Here is a 20344-nt window from a genome sequence, read left to right as displayed (position 1 = left end):
TTAAAGCTGCTCGAAAATCGGTGTCGGAGGCAGTGGAGAGAGCACCTGTGAAGAGGTGGAGATTGAGGACGGGGGTTGGAAGAGATCGGAAGAGGCACCGTAACCCTAACCCACCTGATCATCGAAGGCATGGCTACTTCCGCTGCTCACCGTGCTGGTGTCATCGTCCGGTCTCTGATCATGTCCCCTTCTCCTGGCGTTCATAAAGAAGTTAGCAACCGTTGTTGGGTCCAATCCTAGCTGTTGACTGATCGTCAACTGCATTTCCCGTGAGGGCCTTTTTGTCTCTTTAAAAATCGCCTAAAACAGAACTATGATTAATAACAACGTGTGCCTCTGAATCTATGGGCCCATAAGAAACAAAACACCAAACAAAGCAAGACGTAGCTAATCTCCTGCATTATTTCTCTTTCATTATTTCCAAAACTAAATAAACTAAATAAATAATATATATAATGAATTTCGTTTTGGTATAAATGGTGTATTCGTGAACTTATACCTTTAAATGTCTTTTCTTCTAAATTTTCATCAATTGAAATGAATTTGTCCTTCTGTAATCTTGTTTCCTTCATGTTTAGAGTGATCAAAGAATCTTCGAAAAAATTCATGTTGAGAATAGAGAAACGGGTTCGAACTCATTTGCTACCGTCGGCTTGATGGTCTGCTTGGCCAGCGGATATTGATTTCGCACTTGCAAGCATTTAAAGAAAATATTCAAGAAAATATATGCAGAAAATATTTCTAAAAACCTTGGGATTATCGAGAATGGAGGTTTGAAAGAAAAAAAAAACAGTAGTATCGATTTCAGAGTGAAATTGAGACAAAAATTTTAAGGGGAACTATGTCCTAATGTAAAGCAAGTTTATGGAAGATAGAAAATATTGTGCGCCTCTGGAGAAATTAGAAGACTCAAAACATAGTTGATATAAGCAACAGCTACTATTTTAGAATAGTTTTTCTATTACTATTTTCTACAGTTTTTCTTCTTTTCTCTGCGATTCTTGATTGAAAAGAAAGAAATGCATGTCGATGTTAAAACAGTTTTTCGTTCGCCTTTTCAAATGATTCTGATGAATACTGTAATCATGAAAATTCTAAATAACCGCCACGTATACTTCGGGTGCACCCGTCCCGGCTTATCCTTCATCACGGGCTCATATTTCTCTTAGCGAACGTAAGAGTTATGGATTGATGTGACTAGTAACAGTCTCCATTGAAGAAATATTCGTAATGAGGAAAGAAAATACAGCCTATTTTTGCATCGAAATTGATGTTCATAATGGTTCCGTGGTAACACGCATGCTTTAATCCATACCGAGTTACTTCTGCGATATGAGAACTAAGGCGCGCCTATTGGTTTTGTTTCTAAAGAATAGCAAAAATATCGCGCATCGTTACGGTGAAAAAAGATCCCTCAAGCGAAGGAGAACAAAGGAGAAAGCAGCTGTAATTGCAGAACGATATCGCATGACTTGAGAAGAGATAATCATAGAGCTAGCTAGGGATACGAGAACGAGGCTTGATTGAGGGAACGAGAAAAAAAAAACACAGAGCAACCTTGGATGTTTTCGAAATGAACGGGAATTACAGTACATTTTTATTTCCACGAGCCCAATGATTTGAGATAGGACCAAATTAAAAGTGAAATTACTTTTAGACGTCGATGGTACTACGTGAGAGTACACCCCTGTGAGCCTCTATGAGCCTCTACATACCTCATAGCACCTGTTTACGATTCACTCGTATAAATATACGTCGGCCAAATACTGTATGGATCGGTAAACAAGGCTAATTGACTCACAGGCTGTGTCAGCTCCCTAGGATTATATAGAAAAAATCTAAAATCTAAAGTTTGTGATTCGGGAAACTAAGAAGATTTTAATTTAATTTCAACTACACATTCACTCTAGTATAATAATGTGAAATGTATTTTATACACAAATATTGTGAAAATTTTTGTTTTTCAGCTGTACCTAACAGCTGATATGCGAAGCTGAGAAAAAACTGTAGGAGGTTGTTGATTCCGGATGGGTGACGAGTCAAACCGATAACGTTCAGCTCCAGAAGAAACATCAATTTTTGTGTTTTGGGAAACACACGAAAAAAAATTTAAGAAAGATTAAACGTTAAACTTTTTTTTTTTAGGAACTCCCTCGAACTAAAAGACACGGATTATTCATTTTTTTTTTTTTTGCAAAAATTCCCTGAACTTAAAGACACATTAATCGTTTTTTCTTCTTCTCCTTTCTTTCTTTTTTTGATTTTCTTAAAATTTTCTTCTTTTCTTTTTCTTTTGATAGCTGATTTAACTTTTGATAAGCGCCATGACACGATAACTTTTCCAGGCCGACCGTGCAGGTAAATCCATTGACGTTCCGAGTAAATAACAACAAGTCTAGAGGTGAGATACTTATTCTACCCCAAAGAGGATTATTTACTTAATACTGAAATATTCTTCACTAGTGAGCTGAAAAGGTGCTTTAATCAGCAAAAAAAATCCAATCATACGCGAGAGCCAGTGCTCTGACCCCCTTCACTTTTCAATGGTCATGAGCAAAAATCCTAACCGTACTCCCAATTATTGTGAATTTGGAATTTTGACGATTGAGAATTTCTTGCAAACGTTCATAGTCGTATGAATTAGGTAGTAGCGAATTCACAACAACTTAAGACAAATTTTTCAAAATCATATTTTAGCCGATAGCTGAGAAGTTCATTTTTTTTATTTTCGTTGTTTTTTCTTATATTTATTGTGCACAGATTTCCGTAATTTTTCCGCACGCCATATATTTCTACATGTTTTGTTTTGAATTGGCCTCCTCCAACTATTGAGAAGCCTCCAGGGAGGCTAATCTAAAAGTGATCTAAAAGTGGATCGGCCAAGAAGAGGCGGAATCATCCACATTTTTTCAGATTTTGCCTTTTTGCTTTTATAATAAGCTTTGACTCAAGAGTTGATAATTTCAACAAAAAATCGTGACAACGAAAATAATAAAAATAGAGCTATTTTTGGGAAGAACGTTTCTCCTGGGTAGTAGATGGATTTTATGTCCCTAACCCTCTTCAATAAAACTCTGAGGTTAACTTTTACACCCTCAATTTATCGTACCCCATAATCATTGACCTCATTGACTGGGTGTGGGGCTGGCAGTGCAATGCCACATGCGCTGCCGTGTGCCAGTTTCGTGTGCCATTAATGCATCCACTAAGGCATTCCTTTGAAAACCTTTCATTTCGTTTCCGAATAAGTGCGTAAAAGATAAAATGACGTGTATTTCCATCAGAAATCATTATTGACTACCGCTTGGCTCCTTTTTTTTAAAGAATGGACCTTGGAACAAACGTGACTGCTTTGCTTTGAATTTTTTTAGTGGTCCTCTTCTTACGTTTCTTACGACAGTAAAAATCATTACTCCTCTTCCAACTTGACAATAATTTGCACTACGATTACATTTTTCAGGGAAGCAAGTATGTAACAGCATTTTTCAACCACTCGTGGACGCTGTTTCAGTGACTAGAAACAAATTTTTTGTAGGATAGAATTGCATCGCTTCTAAACTCGTTGTTATTTGCATAGATTCACATACAAGATAAAATTGGAGAAGAAAAAAATTCAAAACTATGAAAAAAAACCAGAGATACGTTCTTGGAAACGATACTCATCGGTAATATATTGTATTAGAGCTGTGATTATTTTTATTATTATTATTTTATTATTATTATTATTATTATTATTATTATTATTATTTTTTTTTTTATTATTTTTTGTATTATTGTACTATTTGGAGTCGAAAATGAATTGCGCTCAAAACTTTTCAAATTACAAACTTTAGATGATTTATTTGCTGTTTGACCTGGGGACCGCGGATTACGCTGGTTATTGTCAATCCAGAAAGCAGCAAACGGTATGAGAAGGGAAGAGTCCTATGGCGTTGAATTGATGCGTAAACGCTAAAAAAAACGATGAAGCGGACTGAGGTGGGTCCTAAGGCATTGAATTGGTGTCTTGCGAAACGAAATTGTCCGTAGGTCATTCGCTGGGAATTCGCGGAACGATTGATACGCTTCGAAGAAAAGAAATTATGTCAAAATGTTCAACAATGCACTAATAAAGCACGCTTTTGCTACAAAAAGGCTTAACAAGGTTACATAAGTCACAATTCTCCTGAATTGAAAGGTCACATATCCATCCACATGTGAGATCCGGATGGTCCTCCTTATACTTTTTTGCCTTTCTTACAAAATAGATTGAATAAGGCATAAATTGCACAAATTACACAAGAGAAACAATTGTTTCTCACGTTTCTGAACGAAGAATACTGTGGAATCAGAGAAAAAGAGAAAAGTAAAGACAAAAAGACACAAAAGGCGAAAATTCGGATTCATATAGTCATCGTTGGATAGAATACGTTAAAATATTAGGTATAGATAAAATAAGTAAAATCTCTATCCGGATGCTACTTATCTGCGGGATTTTAGCTGTCGATGTACTGTTGAAGGGCACAAATAGTGATCTATTGATCCTTACAAATATTTGGATCGAATTTCGATCGGACATCTATATTCATTCTAAACCTAAAGACAATGGGAGACTTTAGGAATCGATATGAGTACAGTATGAGCGAGAATTCGGTTTTTCGAATTTCTATTCACTTTCGATTGTTTCGAATGTCAAATTTCCAGGAAAGGAGCGAAATTACTGCAATATGTATGATGTGCCTAACGAATTAAGAATAAAACGAGAACGATGCCATTGGTACAAAGCCGAATTTCCTTTTTTTAAGTTCGAAAGGATGTGGATAAAAAGGACAAAGTCTTCGGTGGTATCAATCCGCTTGGGATGCGCCAACGCGTTTGACAGCAAAAAATGCGAGACATGTCAACGTTTCGTCAGCAGGACATTTAGATGTATGTACGCTGGTTCGAAAAAAAATTCATCACCATTCAAATGAATGATCGAAATAGCGAGGAACATTTAGTCGTTGAGGTATGGAATTCTTCGCGTTCCAAGCATAGAATTAGCTGAATATGGTATGGAACAGCCTAACGTCAAAAAAAAGTGCAAGAACTCGGAGCGAGGTGGTTTTAGTCGCATGACGTGTGACGCAAGCGCTGTGTACATATGCGTGCTCTATTCATTTTTCACTTTTAAAGGCATCACCCCACGAATCTGAGGTGGTGCAGATTTCAGGTGGAGTATTTGTATACGGGATGGGAGACTACGGAGAGGGGGGTGATTCCGTCCATTTCTTCCTAATTGCCGTAAAAAACGGCCCGGAAGATACGGCGCCGCACAAGGCTGCCGCGCTCTAGTCGAACTCCGTGTAGAAAATAGTGCGCCAAAACACCTGAAGCCGTATCTTCCGGGCCGTTTTTTACGGCAATTAGGAAAAAATGGACGGAATCATCCCCCTCTCCATAGTCTCCCATCCCGTATACGAATACTCCACCTGAAATCTGCACCACCTCAGATTCGTGGGATGATGCCTTTAAATGCTTCCCTCAATAAGAGTGCTGTTCGAGGAAAGAAAGTGCTGCTCGGTGAGCTGCGGTCAATTCACCTTCTATGCTTGGGAGGTGGTCCACACATTTCCTAGTAAGATCCACATCACCATATTATTTAATGCGATGAGTAAATGTGTTTGTTTATTTTATTTCTTTACATTTACCAGTGATGCTCCGAGAAACAAAAACAGGAAGGAGAAACACATTTTGTCCAAGCGAGAAAATTGAAAAAAATCTAATTAATCTAAATAAATCAAATAAATCTAATAATCTAATAATCTAATTAATCGAAATCTACCTAATTTATGGCCAGTAGAACCTGGCGCAGTCGTTTTTGTGGCGGATAACATGTTAAAATTTTACGCTCAATAACCAAAGAACCTACACCAGTCTATGGCTTTTGACAATAAACTCAGGATTTTTCAGGAAAAATTTTTGTCTACTTTACGTGGTAATAGCGCTTGTAGAATTGTAGAAATTTCTGGATGCTATATATTTTTGCTTGTAAAAAGTGAACACAAGAATCGACACATTTATAACGCAGAACAGGAAGCTTCAATGGGGATTTCTCTTCATCACGAAATACTCTTCCAACCATAAACGTTACCGAGTTTTTAAAACTCAGTGTTCTATTATTTTCGAAAAAAAATTCCCAAGATGGGACACTTGACGATGGTGACAGATTATTATAGCGGTCGCATCTGCATTTAAAAAAAAAACGTTGAAAGTTTGAAACTTCGATTCACTGCACTGTAATTAATCTGTTTTGTGCTTTCCTTTTACATATTACGTATTATGTAAATATTGTCATTGCTAATATTAAATATTATTATGTAAAGGCTTTTTTTCTAAATTTAAACTTCGATTGACTTTAACTTCAACAGAATAATGGAGTTTGGAGCTACGTAGCAGGTTATATGAGAGAACATTTCTTTCTCTACAAGATAGTTTTCTTTTATTTATGATGATTTGAGTAGTTTCCTTTGATTTATATTGATTCGAGTTTTTATACTGATTTATATTATTATTACTATTGATTAATTATTTATTTGATTTTTATATATTTTGTCCGTTGCTAAATCAATATAATTAAATAAAAATTAGATTTCCCCAAAAAATAACATCATCTAACCTGCAAAGTCCTTCTCTGGATGTCTGTGAACACTAAGCGAGGTTTCTTCGGCGGTTGTGGTTGATTGTGTTGGACTTGTTGTTCCTCTTTTCGTTTACATGCTGAAAAAAACTGAGAATAGTTATTGATTGTCGTGGAGTATCCATGACAGATCTCACGCTGTTCTAACGCGTAACGTAACGTAACGACAACGTAGCGCTTCACTGCAAAGTAAGACAGTGAAAGTTCACGGTCGGTTCTCTACTACGGGGAGAGTAAACCAGCAATGAGTTTACCACCCATCCCCTCCCCTACCCTCCATGTGTTGGTCATGGCCGTAATTGGCCTAGCGCGGTCGCCGGCAAGCTGTCTCCGCTGCCGCCTTGTTTTCGGCGGCGGCGGCATTTGAACGGCAAACGACTCGTTTGCCGTCTATAAACGTCGCATCAGAATTGCGTGAAGGCAGCCCCATGATCCAATAAGAATTTCGTGTTGACAATCCGTATTCTGCTTCGAAACGAGAGGTATAAGATGTGTTGTTCGATCACAAAAATATCCAGACCTAGGCCTAGAAAAGTGCCCCTTTCAATTCTTTGAAACGGGCTCTTTTCTACAATGAAAGAATCATGTTTTGAACATTCATAACTTAGCAATAAGAGAGAAGAGGGAGAGAGAGGAGAGAAGAGGGAGAATTAGCATAAGAATACGTAACCAATGTATTGTATACTGTATCCGTTATTTAAAAAAAAATCACAAAACAACGAAAGTAACGAAAATGGCTTTTTGTTAATGTAAATTACTAGGTTGGCCGGTAAGTTCGTAGCGTTTTTATTTTGGATTTTATTTTAGAATTTTATTTCAATTTTTTTTATTTTGGATTTTTTATTTGTGTTTTTTGTTAAATTTTATATACTATTCGTAAGAGCTCTTTTTTCTCTACAAATATGTTGCAATCGATTTTTCTTATAATTCAACTACTCACAATTTTTGAGGTTCAAATATGGAATATCCAGGAGGAAAATAAAAGAATAAAAGAATAAATGTCGCTTCCTCGTTTAAAGGCATCACTCCACGAATTCAGTTCGAAACAGAGAGAAAAGAGATTAATATTAATTAAAAATTTAAATTTAGAATTTTTATCTTGTAAATAATTATTCGGAGAGGGTGTGGTGTAGCGGTCAGAGGTTCCACAGTGACTGCACGATCGATAGTTGGTTCGAATCCGCCTTAGTGCTCACCAAGCCTTTCATCCCTCCGGGGTCGATAGATTGGCACAAGACTTGTCTGAGAGGATAAAAGCACTGACTTGACACATCGGCTAGCCCCCGCAGGTCATTGTATGGGCCATTTATACGTTCGTGAACCTCAAACGCTTCTGAGTCAAAGTGAACGTGGGGGCGCATCCCAAGCGGATTGATTAACGCCAGAAACTTTATCCTTTATCCTTTAATTAATTATTCGTTTATTTTATTCGTTTTTTATTTGTTTATTATTTATATATCTGACATAGTTTATAATTCATATTTTACTCATTTTTGATATTTGTAGAAAAAATTTCACGAAAAATAGTAATTTGCCCTTAAATCTAAAAAAATCAAAAGAAACCGCCTCAATTCCTAAAAACGGAAATGACTTCATCACAAAATTGGAAGAACGACCATCATATGGAACTAAATGCTTGGAATTTATGAATTCCTTTAAAGTGGCTTAGGGGAGCTATGAAAGCATGTGAATAGCTTCAGTAGAGAAATTCGCTTTAAAAATTTTTCTAAAAAATTCGCTGTTGCAGAAGAATTTTCTTCAGTACGCTCCTGAGATTTTGATTCAGCCACCTTCAAAAATCACTAATTACTGAAATATTAACCCATACATACTTACTTAATGAGCCTGGCGCTATGAAACGGAATATTCCAGAAAGATATCGTTTTCTTTTCTTAATCTGAGATGTGAATAATTCAAATGGAGTTAATGAAATTGTGACAGTCAATAGGCGAATGTCCCCAGGGGATTTAGACGGAATTCTCCGCAATTAAAGTCACTGCATAAAGTCTGTTGCAGTTAGTTGTATTAAATAGTAGCGAATAATTTATATTTTAATGATGGTAAAACCTAATAATAGCGAATATTTTAATAATATCAGGGCCTAAGGATCTTTGAAAAAAATAAAATTCTAATAGAATTCTCCACAATTTGACTCTCAAATCTTAAGATATCACGAAAAATCCAGAAGAATCCAAAAGAAAAATGATGGGATTTTTTAAGGGGACTTATTGCTATAAAAACTACACATTAATCATCCCCAATAGCACTAGTGACACGGAGTTTTTGAGTAGTACTGTATCGTGCACGTATGTATAGCTGAGAGATTGTTGCACTACGAATTTTTTGCGCCAATGCAGGCTACACTTCTGAAATTACGTCATGTCTATACTTACTTATACGACATACTTATTAAAACAATAATAATCGCATCGCTGCGGTAAACAAATGTAAAATTTTAGAATTCATCCCTCTCGAAGTGTTTTTATGGATCTGCTGGTACTTTTTTTTTGGAAGGCGAGAGCTTCCTAGTGGAACAAATGAGAGGCAAAATACATACTACCAAGTACCTATTATCATTACAGTTATTATTATGGTCCTAGAAAATACCTATTATCATTACAGCCTTGTAGAAAAAATATCCTAAAAATTGATTCCTGTCCTAAACGTCCTTTAAAGGTAAGGTTAAGCTCTTTCTAAAGTGCTCGAGACCTGCTTTCTAGTAGCCACACTCAGATGCCTATCTAATTTATTTTTTTTACTGTTCAAGCATTCGAAAGCGCTTTTAATTCCGTTACCTAGTTCTTTTTACACCAAAAAAGCTCTATAACGCTAATTGTTTTGATATAAAAGAGAAAGTGAAAATGATGGGAGAAACACGAGAAGCAAAATCGCCCCGAGCGATAACAATCTATCTAGTAGGATTAAGCCTGGGATTCAACAAGATTACTACTATTAGGGCAATCAGATGTTCGTCCTTAAGGGTGATTCCGGAGAGAATGTGCAGTGACCTAATGAAGTTTGTTATGAGCATTCAGACGAACGTAACTATATTAAGCAAAGGGTGCTAGGCTTGTGAACTAATTCATTGTGCGGAATTCCTCACTTTTTTCCTCTTTCTTTTGATCTACTCCTACTTTCATTCTTTTCATCTTCTTACTTCCACTTGATATAACGCTAAAAGTTCGGCTCAGGCTCCACGACAATGCTGAGCAAAATGAGCACCCAGGGATCTGATCTCCACTGTGCCACTAACAGATTGGAATTGGACAAGGATCATGTTACATTTGAACGATGACATGAGTTGTGCAAATCAATACGAATTTGTAGAGCACAAATAAGCGAAAAAGTAGAGGATAAAAACAAAAATGAATGTGAAGCGTTTGCGCGTGCTCTGCGGACCTCCATGAGAATTGGAATTTTTTTTTAGGAATTCGTGCGAATCCGTTGAAATTACCAGTTGGTGTTCGCATTGAAGGAATATGCAGGGTCCGTTCGTCTAATTTGCTAACAAAGTAAGCAGCCCATAATGTATCGATTCCGGGGCTCTCGCTGTCCGACTTCGATTCCCCGTGGTTTTCATTTCTCGAATAAACGGCTACATCCAGAAAATGCGCATGAACTCGCATTGTTGTTCCTTCCGAACAAGTACTACTACTAGGCGCAGGGAGGATCTCGTAACACCCCTCGCTTAGTTGCAGAAAGTAGTTCCAGCAGCAGCAGCAGCTGCCTCGAGGGCCTCCCCTCATTCCGTTTCTTTTCCCTCTACAACACACGCAAACTCTCTTCCATTCCCTCTCAAGCACATCGATTTCCGATTGGCGCGACAGCCTACTGTAACGCGAGAAAGATGAGAAACGGCCGCCCACGCCGACGCTACGTTCGCTTCCCCCCTATTTTTGGTTTCGAAAGAGAACTATAAGCACTAGACGTGGTGGAGCTACTTTGAATCCAGGAACGAACATCGATGGAGAGCGTCGAGCAGGAGTTCATCTGGCGGCTGCTGCTGCTGCTGCTGCTGCTGCACCAACCGTCCAAGCCATAATTGGCGAGAGCGCGATGAGGCTGCTGGCAGCGACTGTGCTGCTGCCACCCATAATTCACTGGATATGCCATGAGCGAACGAAATTCGTCACTTCACCATTTGCACTTAACGCATACCAAAACTAATGCATAGACGTCGTTTTTTCCCCCTCCAGAATGGTACTTCAAACCGAGAGAAACTGAAGAGAAGAGAGAAACCAGACTGAGCGAATTCGTCCTCGTCTGGATAAAATTCCAAAAAAGCGAATATATTAGATCCAAGGAAAATGATTGCATAAATCTATCTAAAACGCTAGATCTGCTGGGACATTGGAACTGTTCGATCAGGGATCTCTAACTCCTCATAAAATCCTCGTTCAAAGCTCCAAGAAAAAAAATTCATCCATGTAAAGACCTGGAAAACTACGGTCCCTGTGTTTTTCTTTGAAGAATACTCTTTAAGAACGGAGAAAAAAGTTTCAAGGAATTTTATGGACGTCGTCAGCGGGGGCAGTAGCACCGCACCTATTGCCCCTCTGACGGTTGTTATCGGGATTTCACCGCGGAAGCTATTTTTTTTTACAAAAATTTATCTTATTCATTACATGCCGGCGCTGAAGACATTGAAAAGTCGTCGGAAAAATATAAATAGCCACGGGAAACTTAAAGTGCCACACAAATGCTTGAAATTAGAGCTAAACTTACGTTAACTACGCGAATGAGTGAGCTAATTAGTTGAATGAGTGAGCTAATTAGTGCTAGGGTTCATTTTCTGGATATTCGTTATGATTTTTTTTCTCATGCTAGGAGTCAAAACGAAAAAAGAGATGAAATTCACAGTTTGCGGGGTTCACTTTCAGTTATACTCCGTATATAAATATACTAAAAAAGTGATATTAATGTATGTAGTAGTAAAAAAGGCCCCGGGAAGTAAATAATTGATGCAGGTGCACGTTATGTTGCTTTGCTGGTCCCGCGCAATACAGCTTATTTAGCCTATTCTCCTCCTCCTCCTCCTCCTCCTGCTCAACCATGCCTCCGTGCGCACCCTCAATGACCCCTGACCGTACATGGCACACCATCTGTCGGGTACAGCTGGTACATAATTAACATTAGTTATCTATCGATTTCAATCGTAGATCAAGCTCCTTTAAGGATTCAGGAGTGGCAAAAAGCGGATCCTGCCCGCCCCTCAGGCAGCAAGCCCCCCTTGTGCCTCCCGTCCTTTCTATCTCGCCACCTCACTTCGACTCGTTGCTGCATTTGCATGAATGGAGGGAAATGCGCATGAGTTCTTCCATTCGAACAATCGAAAGCATCACTCTAAAAGAGTTTGGTGGGGGGTGTTCAGTGAGAAAAATGTCCATAGATCCATAGATATGGTTGATGGTTGTTTCTAGGCGCCCGTACATTGAGAGACAGCTGGTGATGGACGCCGAGAAGATTAGGGTAGCGTTGCAAATGATGACAGATTCAGCATAAACATGCAGATGTAGGAGAGGTGGCAGAGAACGAAGAGATCCTTCTACGGGACGCGGCTCTCTATGTATTCCATGTATATACGGACCTGCCATTCGTAAATCGGACATTCGTTTGAACTCCGGTTCCTGTAACCATTTCGCCATTCGTCTGAATGTTTCACGACCACTCTTCAACTTTGACCACGGCTTCGGATTACGTAATAAGTCGGATAACGTTCCTTGTGATCTGAAAAAAAAACAAAAATATTGATAAACCAAGCATGGGATCTCTTACTCAACCACGGGAAATTTCCTAATCCCTCAGAAAAAAAAAGAACTCAATCCGATGATCCGCATCAAATCGACTTTGTTCTTCAGTCGATGCAATCAGTGTCACCAACTGGCGCACACACATGACTACATAATCATGTTACGCTTAGACTGCGTGCGACAAGCAAGAAAGAATGAGCAGAAGAGATGGAAAGGGGATTTAGCTCCACAGGGACGAGTCCCAGAAAAGATAATACGTACCTGCAAAGTATTTTTTGAGCGAAAATTGCCTGTGGAATAGAGTAACGTTTCAATTCGGCCGAAATCCTTTGCGCAAGATCCTGAAGAAACGTAAGAAAATAAACAATCGATGAGAAGATTATCAGAGGGACATCGAAAACTCTTTATTTAGAGGTAATAAAACGAACGGAGCTGTCATAAAGAAATCTGTCAAAGTTAGGAGAAAATTTGGAAATATTTAACGATTAGGAAAATATCATTTTAGTCTCTGTCATTAGAAAAAAGAATAAAAGTTTCTGGCATATGAATGCACAAGGGATGTGCCAACGCGTCTCCCTGGAATTCGTAATCGTTGAGGTTTTGGAGCGCAGGGTTGGCGCTATTCACTGACTTCCGGGTCATCAAGTCAGTGTTTTTATCCTCCCAGACAAGTCTGGCACCAATTTATCGACTCCGGAGGGATGAAAGGTTTGGTTTGCACCAGGGCGATTTCGAACCATCGACCGTACGGCCGGTCTCTGCCATTACGACCATTAATTCTACGAAAATTTTTACTGGTAGGTGATCATACATCATTTCCAGAACAATCTCACTAACTCTAAAAGTTTCCGCCCAATTTCCTGACCGTGTTTTTTTTTTCGTTTTGGGAACGTGAATAAAATATGTATGTTGCAATATATGAACGGCTACACACTGCAACACATGACATCCTAACATAATTTGAAAAGCAGTAGGTAACAAAAAAATTTCTGGATATGAATAGATAGATGGATACGAATCAGAAAAAATCCACAATCGTTTTCTTGCGTTAATTGATTGGTACATAGAACTACTCATTACCTTAGTATTTAGCTCCTCTCCATCGTCCTCCTCCTCTCCTTCTATACTACCGTGCCCATTCTCTACCGGTGAGCAGTTCTTTGGCAAACAAGTGGGCTTAACAAAATTAATCATATATGTTTAAACATAAAAATGGAATAAGAATTTAATTATCAAATGTCTACCTCTTCTTCAATTTCACAATCCCCATTAGTGTAACCGTTGAAAAAACAGTCTTTTTCAATTTTTGGTGACCTTAATAAGTTCAGAATTTAGGAAATTCACCGAAATAACACATTATTTGAATAAAACTCACCTTATTTCTATGCCGCTGTAAGATGGAACAAAACTAGCCGAGGAAAAATTGGTTTCTACAGGTTGTGAGGCATGATTCTGTGTGTAGTCGGAAGGAGTTGAACAAGGTGGTTGTCCTAAATTTTAATTTTTCCGGATGGTAAAAAGAGATCGAGTCGTACAACAAAAGTATTTTTACCTGGCGGTGAATCGTTCGAATCCTCCTCATTTTTCAAATCATACTCATATTTGATATTAACATTATAATTATAACTAGATTGACTAGAGGGCGGGAAGAAATAGCTGGAAAAAATATGAATATGAATTTTGTTGATGTAAGTACATAATGCTATGTTATTATGCTATGTAGAAGAAATTTCTAGAAGTAGTTATTTTAGGAAGAAAATTCTAAGTACACCATGAAGTAGGAAAGGAAAAAACGAACTTATTCTGACGTTCTCTTACGGGTGAATTTGATCGACTGAATTTCCCTCCATTTGAGGTGACAGTTGAGATCGGTGGAAGAGGTTGTAAGGTGGTGAGAGTTGCATAATTGCTGTAAAAGAAAATCTTAGATAAATTTTCAAAGATTATTTCTTCATTTTTCACTTCTTTTCCTTTTCTTCGCTAATTCTTAGGTTAATGCAACTAAAGGTCGTTTATGTAATCAGGTGGCCGTTCTAGAAGTCAATTAGCGCGCGTGTGTGTATGTGTGCGTCGAGCATCGAGATGCGTCGGACCGACCGACCGACGGAGCGGAGCGAAGATATGGTAGGCACATCCGATGTAACATGTGTATTTAAGAACGATTCGAAGTTAACTAAGAAGACATGGAAAGGTCCCGGAGCAATTCATGGATTTTCACGCAATTTGCGATTGCGTGCGCGGCCTGACTCGATTCGTCGTCGGCACTGCTTTTCAATCACTGCGTTAGTTCCCGATCCTGCGATTCACGTCCTCACTCGACATTCAGCATAGAGTGCTATGGAAAAGCGTCGACAAGTTGTTAGACGACTATTCAAATGATTTCCAGTAAGTCCGCTACAAAATCCCAGGACAATCCGCTTATAAATTTTAGCTACACGAGAAATTCCAAGAAATTATGGCGAAGAATAGAATTGTTCGCCTTCGAACAAGCCATGGAAGGAACTCAAATGAAACACTCAGAACAACATGAAAATTAAAAGATGAAACAGGGACCTTAGGAAAAATTTTTGAGAAAAAAATCAGAAACAATTACAGAGCATTCTAATTCTTTAATTTAACTAAGATAAGCTTAGAACAAGCTATGTTCTCACCAAAAATTTTAAGTAGATATTTTTCTTGCGCTATAGAAATGAGGGGAATTCAATTCATTTAACATTTAACAAAGAAAAGAATGGGGCAGCTCTCTTTGTAACCGTGGCAACCGACAACCTGGAAAATGAGAAAAAATTGAAAAAATTGGAAAGAAAAGGCAGAAGAAAGGTTATGGTGGGTTGATTTCTGAATGAGATTCGGTGGTAATCATGTACTGTAGTTTATGCTCACTGTAGACGGTGTGTGGTTCGAAGGATGGGTAAGGACTTGAGAGAAAAACAGGAAGAATATGGAATATGTCTCGTGAAGAAAGATGAAGACGTGAAGAATTCGCTTACCCGAACAATGCCCCAGCATGTGGGCTTGACCTGGCGAAATCGTGTAGGAACAGCTCTTCTCTGGAAGAGCCAAGAGGGGATGAGAGGGCCGCACTAAGCAGAGGGTCAGCGGCTAAACCACCGCTTTCCAGACCCTCCATCGCAGACTCTGAAGGATCGACCGCCGCCGCGCGCGTGCGCCACACTAGCCACCGAGCGATCGCCGCCGCCGCTGCCGTCTGTGCTCAGCTCCGCGTCGGCCACGCCCATTTCTCGTCAGAAGCCCGAGAGCGTCCGAAAGCTATTGTGCTACACACCACGGCCACCACGCTTTACTGGTACAACCCCATTTGTTCAGCTCGGCTGAAGAACGTCCGTTGTGAACGTCAATAGAGCGATAGAAGCAGGTTGCACACAACATGCCATAACTGCTCAGAAAAGCTTCTATGTCAAAAGAAATGAATGCAGGGGGTTGGCTGAATATTTTCTTCCGATCCCCTGAATTTGACAGAACTTCTAGGATTGAATAATAGAAAAAAACTGGAAGAGAGAAATTGAAAAATTTAATTATTATACGTGAGAGAAGTTGTCCTTACTTCATCCTCATCACAATTTCTTGTAAGATGACTTTTTTTTTGCGTTCAATGCAAATTAACTGCATCCATCCTACGAGGCTCTACTGTTTTTAGTCCACGAACCAAAACACAACTCGTTTTCTTGTTTCTTCTACAAAGTGCATGAGAACGTTTTTACCACTACTTATAACAATAGGATGCTTTCAGTGAAATTAAGATGTCTTCTGCCTGTTGACGACATCTTTAATCACGTAGTTTTGAAATACGAATTGCTGAGAAAGGAGGAGATGGAAAAACTCCGGAGAAGAGACGTTAATAGATGTGCAATGCTGTGCATCCTGCAACGTATGGATGCGTTAACTAAATGAATTTAAAAAGTAAGTTGACGATTAGAGAATAAAGATAATAAATCCACCCCAAAATCAGAAAATGGCGCTTTTCTCAGCATTTAGACTTGGAAAACAAAAAAAGAAACAAAAAAAAAAACAAAAACAGAAAAATAATAATGGCAGTATTCGAAAATGGCGCTTTTCTCAGCATTTAGACTTGGAAAATAAAAAAAAAGAAAAGAAAAGATCAGCACCTATCAATTTTGTTGAAGGTCCTCTGTTGCGTGAATGTTGAAGGAGACCTCTCTAAACATTTGTATGTCACCATTTTAGGTAATAAAAAATAATAATAAATAATAATAAAGTAGATAAGCCAGCGGCGAGGTAATGACCAAAGTTCTACGTTTCTACGGTGTCCGGAAAAAAATTATAGACGAAACTCGACCGACTCAAGCTATTCAAAGAGTGCACATATAAAAAAAAAACTCTGAGAGCTACTGCTGGTGAATTTGTGATTTCCAGCAACGATTGCGTTAGAACGTGTTGCTCTAATTGTACCCCATTCTTGGAAGGATCCAAGATCCTCATAGAGTGTCTTCACGAAGTCATTAAGAAACACAATTGTTATCTTTATTTTAAACTAAGAAAATTTCACAGACGTCATATAACTCCTAAAAGAATCTCAGAAATGAGTGAAAGCAAAGAACTGAGCGAGCTCTTTTATTTAAAAATGATGAACTCCGTTCTTTCATACTCTTTCATCTTTCCAAATATGAACCCTGGGAAAACTAAATGAATCTATTTCAGAAAATCCAGTAATAAGGGGCCGAAAAAAGGTTGCAGCTAGAGAATGTGACTCCTTTTTGGATGAATTGAATTCAGTTCAACAAGGTCAAGTGCTGGATGTGCACAGAGACAATGAGAAAAAAATCTGTCCTCTTCGCTTTTATGAGCGAAAATCGATGAGGACCATGTTCTTTGTTGTGAACATCACGGCTAAACATTTGTTCCAAATCTCCAACTTGGAAAATAAACTATGAGAAACCTCATAAATCAACTTTGGAATCGTTTGATTGGTGCTCGCCTCAACGCTACATCTCGAGAAGTCTTCTTCCGAGATTACAGACATTTCAGATCCTAGCTGAAGAAGTTAAATGAGAAATGCTTCACCTGATCTACTTATCGGGACTTCACGCAATCCGATTATTAGGGCTGATTTCTTCCCAGCTTTCAAGCTTTACCTTCTCCGGAAGGAACAACTTTGCAATCGCGTTTACATAACTTGAACTCCAGACAGCTACTTTCTCTCAAAAACTACCTCATTTTTCGAAAACATCATGAATTTATGAAAATCAACATATAATAATAATGATAACAATATTAATATTAATATTAATATTAATATTAATATTAATATTAATATTAATAATAGTAGTAATAAAGACCATATTTTGCTTGAGGTCGTTCAAAGAAGTTATAAATTACGTAGGCCTTGTGAGAAATTTTGCAACAATATTTGAGAAAATATGCTAAACGCTTATTTGGTATATTTTTACGCTTGTATCAAAGCCAATTTCGAACGTTTTTGAGAAACTTTTGAGACGATTTCGAGAAATTTTTGTAAAATTTAATTGTTATGATAAACATATTGCGAACTACGTAAAATTTCATCCGAATTGATTGCCTCGCGTAAAGAAAATTTAGTTGCGAAATTCTCGAGCCCATAAACTTTTTCACCACACTATACATATATAGATGCAGCAAACATGACGGCTTTTCTGGATTACTTTCCTTCTTTTTTTCTTAACCTTTTCCTAACCTCATCTCTTCTTAAAACAACATCTATGCGAAAATATGCCATGAAATCCAAGCTGCTGTGGGCTATTTGTACCTTATCTTTCCGCGCGCTCTCCTTATCTCTCCGCCTCCACGTCGTGTGCGGATCCCTCGGGAGATCCACACCATTAATCATCCTGACATTCTGTTCAAAACGCGCAGGCGCGTCACACGAACGATGCAGACAGGCTTTTCCATGTTGACAGCGGTTTAAGGAGAACGGTTACAAAAACAGAAGAGATTAGATGCAAAAATTGCAAAATTTCTCGGACTGCGGATCACTTCCTTCAGGTTCGCATAAAACGTGTCCAATTCCGAAATTTCGTCGATCTCGTGTATTTACTGAGGCTGAATGCATGAGTTTTCATATTGCTGGTTGCTAAATAGAAAAATTTTCGTGAACTTTCTCCTTTTTCCTCCTTTTTCCCCCTTTTCTTTCAATTTTTCCTGCAAAAATCGCATCTGTGAGTTCTTTTTTCTATAGATAAAGGATAAAAAGGATAACGTTTCTGGCGTTGATCAATCCGCTTGGGATGCGCCCCCACGTTCACTTCAATTCAGAATCGTTTGAGGTTTACGAACGTAACTGTAACTGGGCTATACAATGACTTTCAGTGGCGTGTCAAATCAGGCTTGGTGAGCACTAGGGCGGATTTGAACTTCCCATCAACCGTGCAGGAAACGGAGAAACCTCTAACCGCTACACTATACCCGCCCCTTTCTATAGATAGGTTTTATTTTTTTTAATAGATATTTCCTTTCTATAGACAATCGATAAAAAGAGTTTATACGGATGGCAGAGGGTTCTGCATAACCCAATGCATAGTCGTCAACTTTGGCGTTTCCGGAAGAGTTTCTCTAAAGCGTCGAGCGCAGACAAACAACAATGTCATTGTCAACCAGTAACTGATATCCGAGAAACGTCTGTGTCTTTAAAAAGTAAGGATAAATCATTTCAAGTCTGCTAACCTCTGAAAGCAGCAAGCCGCGATAATCCGAAAATTTTTCGTTATTCCATCACTTTTGTGCTATAGCGGGGAAGGTTTGGAAAGCGGTTTGCGAGTTTCTCGGCGAACATTCGAAAAATACAACTATTATTATTCACTACAAATCCACTATTAAGATAACTTAGCAACATAAAATCTTTATATACCTTTATACCTTTACGTGTGATAAAATTAAGCTCGTGAACTAATTCCGCAACTCATGCAGGTATGACGTTCTTGAAGTAATTTCACCATTAATCCACTTCGTACGTGTTCATTTCATTACTGTAATCGAGTTAGAAGTTGTCCGGACAAACTGCTAAGGATCTCTAGTTCCTGGACTTGTAGGGATATTTCGTGCTCCCCTTGTGATATTATTACTCATCCTGAACTCCTACTACACTAAAATAAATAATGCTAGACATAACACTACGATAAAGTTTGGTCAGCCCAACCTTCTAGAACTCAAATTTTACTGGTAAGAAAAAATTAGCGGAGCAGCAGAGCCTTGTTGAAATCTGTATATCCGACATAGGATCTTCAAAAAACAGGAATTTCCAAAAAAAAAATAAACAAAATAAACAAATAAAAGAAAAAAAACAGGAACAAAAATTTCCCGAACACTGTCTTTAAGAAATTTTAAGGTCGAGCTACGTGGTATACAAAAAGCTCTATGATGTTCAGGAGATTTTTTGATTTATTTTTCTATTTCTATGGCGACCTCGTATCCGAGGATCCACATTTTTGTTGGGAACAGCAGTTGTGATAGCTCTTGTAGACGAAGCAGTATGCATGTGACCAGATTGTCTGTGTTCATTTCTCGAAGAACACACATTTGATGTCCACTTTTAAACCATACGAAATCAATTTCAACGAATTTTTTTTAATTCAGCTTTTATTGGAACTTTCCAACATTTCCGAGCATTTCAGAATTTCATTCGATTCTCAAAAAGGAAGTAATTTTTTCTGATTGAGATTGTAAGTTCTTGGGGCAAGACTTTATCATTGTGGAATAAAATGTCTTGACGAGGTGTGGAGAGTAATCAAACTAGCGCCTGAAGAAGCGCCTAGCATCATACCACGAATCTGAAGTGGTGATGGAATCCGCTCCGGATAAATCCGGAGTAGCTAGATTCGTGGTATGATGCCGGGGTTGTAGATTGCGGTGTCCGAAGTGGTTCCGCTCATCGCTCCCTAGTCGTCGTAGAAGACGTCGTCTTCCACCGTCTCTTGTTTTTTTA

General features: G+C 38.4%; 1 protein-coding gene across 2 annotated transcripts; it reads right to left on the bottom strand.

Annotated features, from left to right (window-relative positions):
* On the bottom strand, positions 1 to 15538 carry RB195_000553 (uncharacterized protein; the record flags this gene model as incomplete). 2 transcript variants are annotated; one of them, XM_064196966.1, is made up of 14 exons in its annotated part: positions 1 to 45; positions 115 to 300; positions 6638 to 6738; positions 6796 to 6840; positions 6898 to 7048; positions 11632 to 11738; positions 12246 to 12385; positions 12670 to 12749; positions 13489 to 13584; positions 13653 to 13722; positions 13784 to 13898; positions 13961 to 14064; positions 14207 to 14317; positions 15399 to 15538. In XM_064196966.1, 14 exons carry the CDS (start codon positions 15536 to 15538, stop codon positions 1 to 3), a joined length of 1491 nt encoding a protein of 496 aa, XP_064052846.1. The 2 variants fall into 2 exon arrangements, with proteins under 2 accessions (XP_064052846.1, XP_064052847.1); XM_064196965.1 differs by lacking the exons at positions 6796 to 6840; positions 6898 to 7048; positions 11632 to 11738.
* Between the last annotated feature and the right edge of the window lie 4806 nt (positions 15539 to 20344).

The sequence above is a fragment of the Necator americanus genome, chromosome IV (genome assembly GCF_031761385.1).
Source record: "Necator americanus strain Aroian chromosome IV, whole genome shotgun sequence".
Lineage (NCBI taxonomy): Eukaryota > Metazoa > Nematoda > Chromadorea > Rhabditida > Ancylostomatidae > Necator > Necator americanus.
Note: the sequence above shows the minus strand (reverse complement) of the source record. Positions and strands in the feature narration are given on the sequence as shown.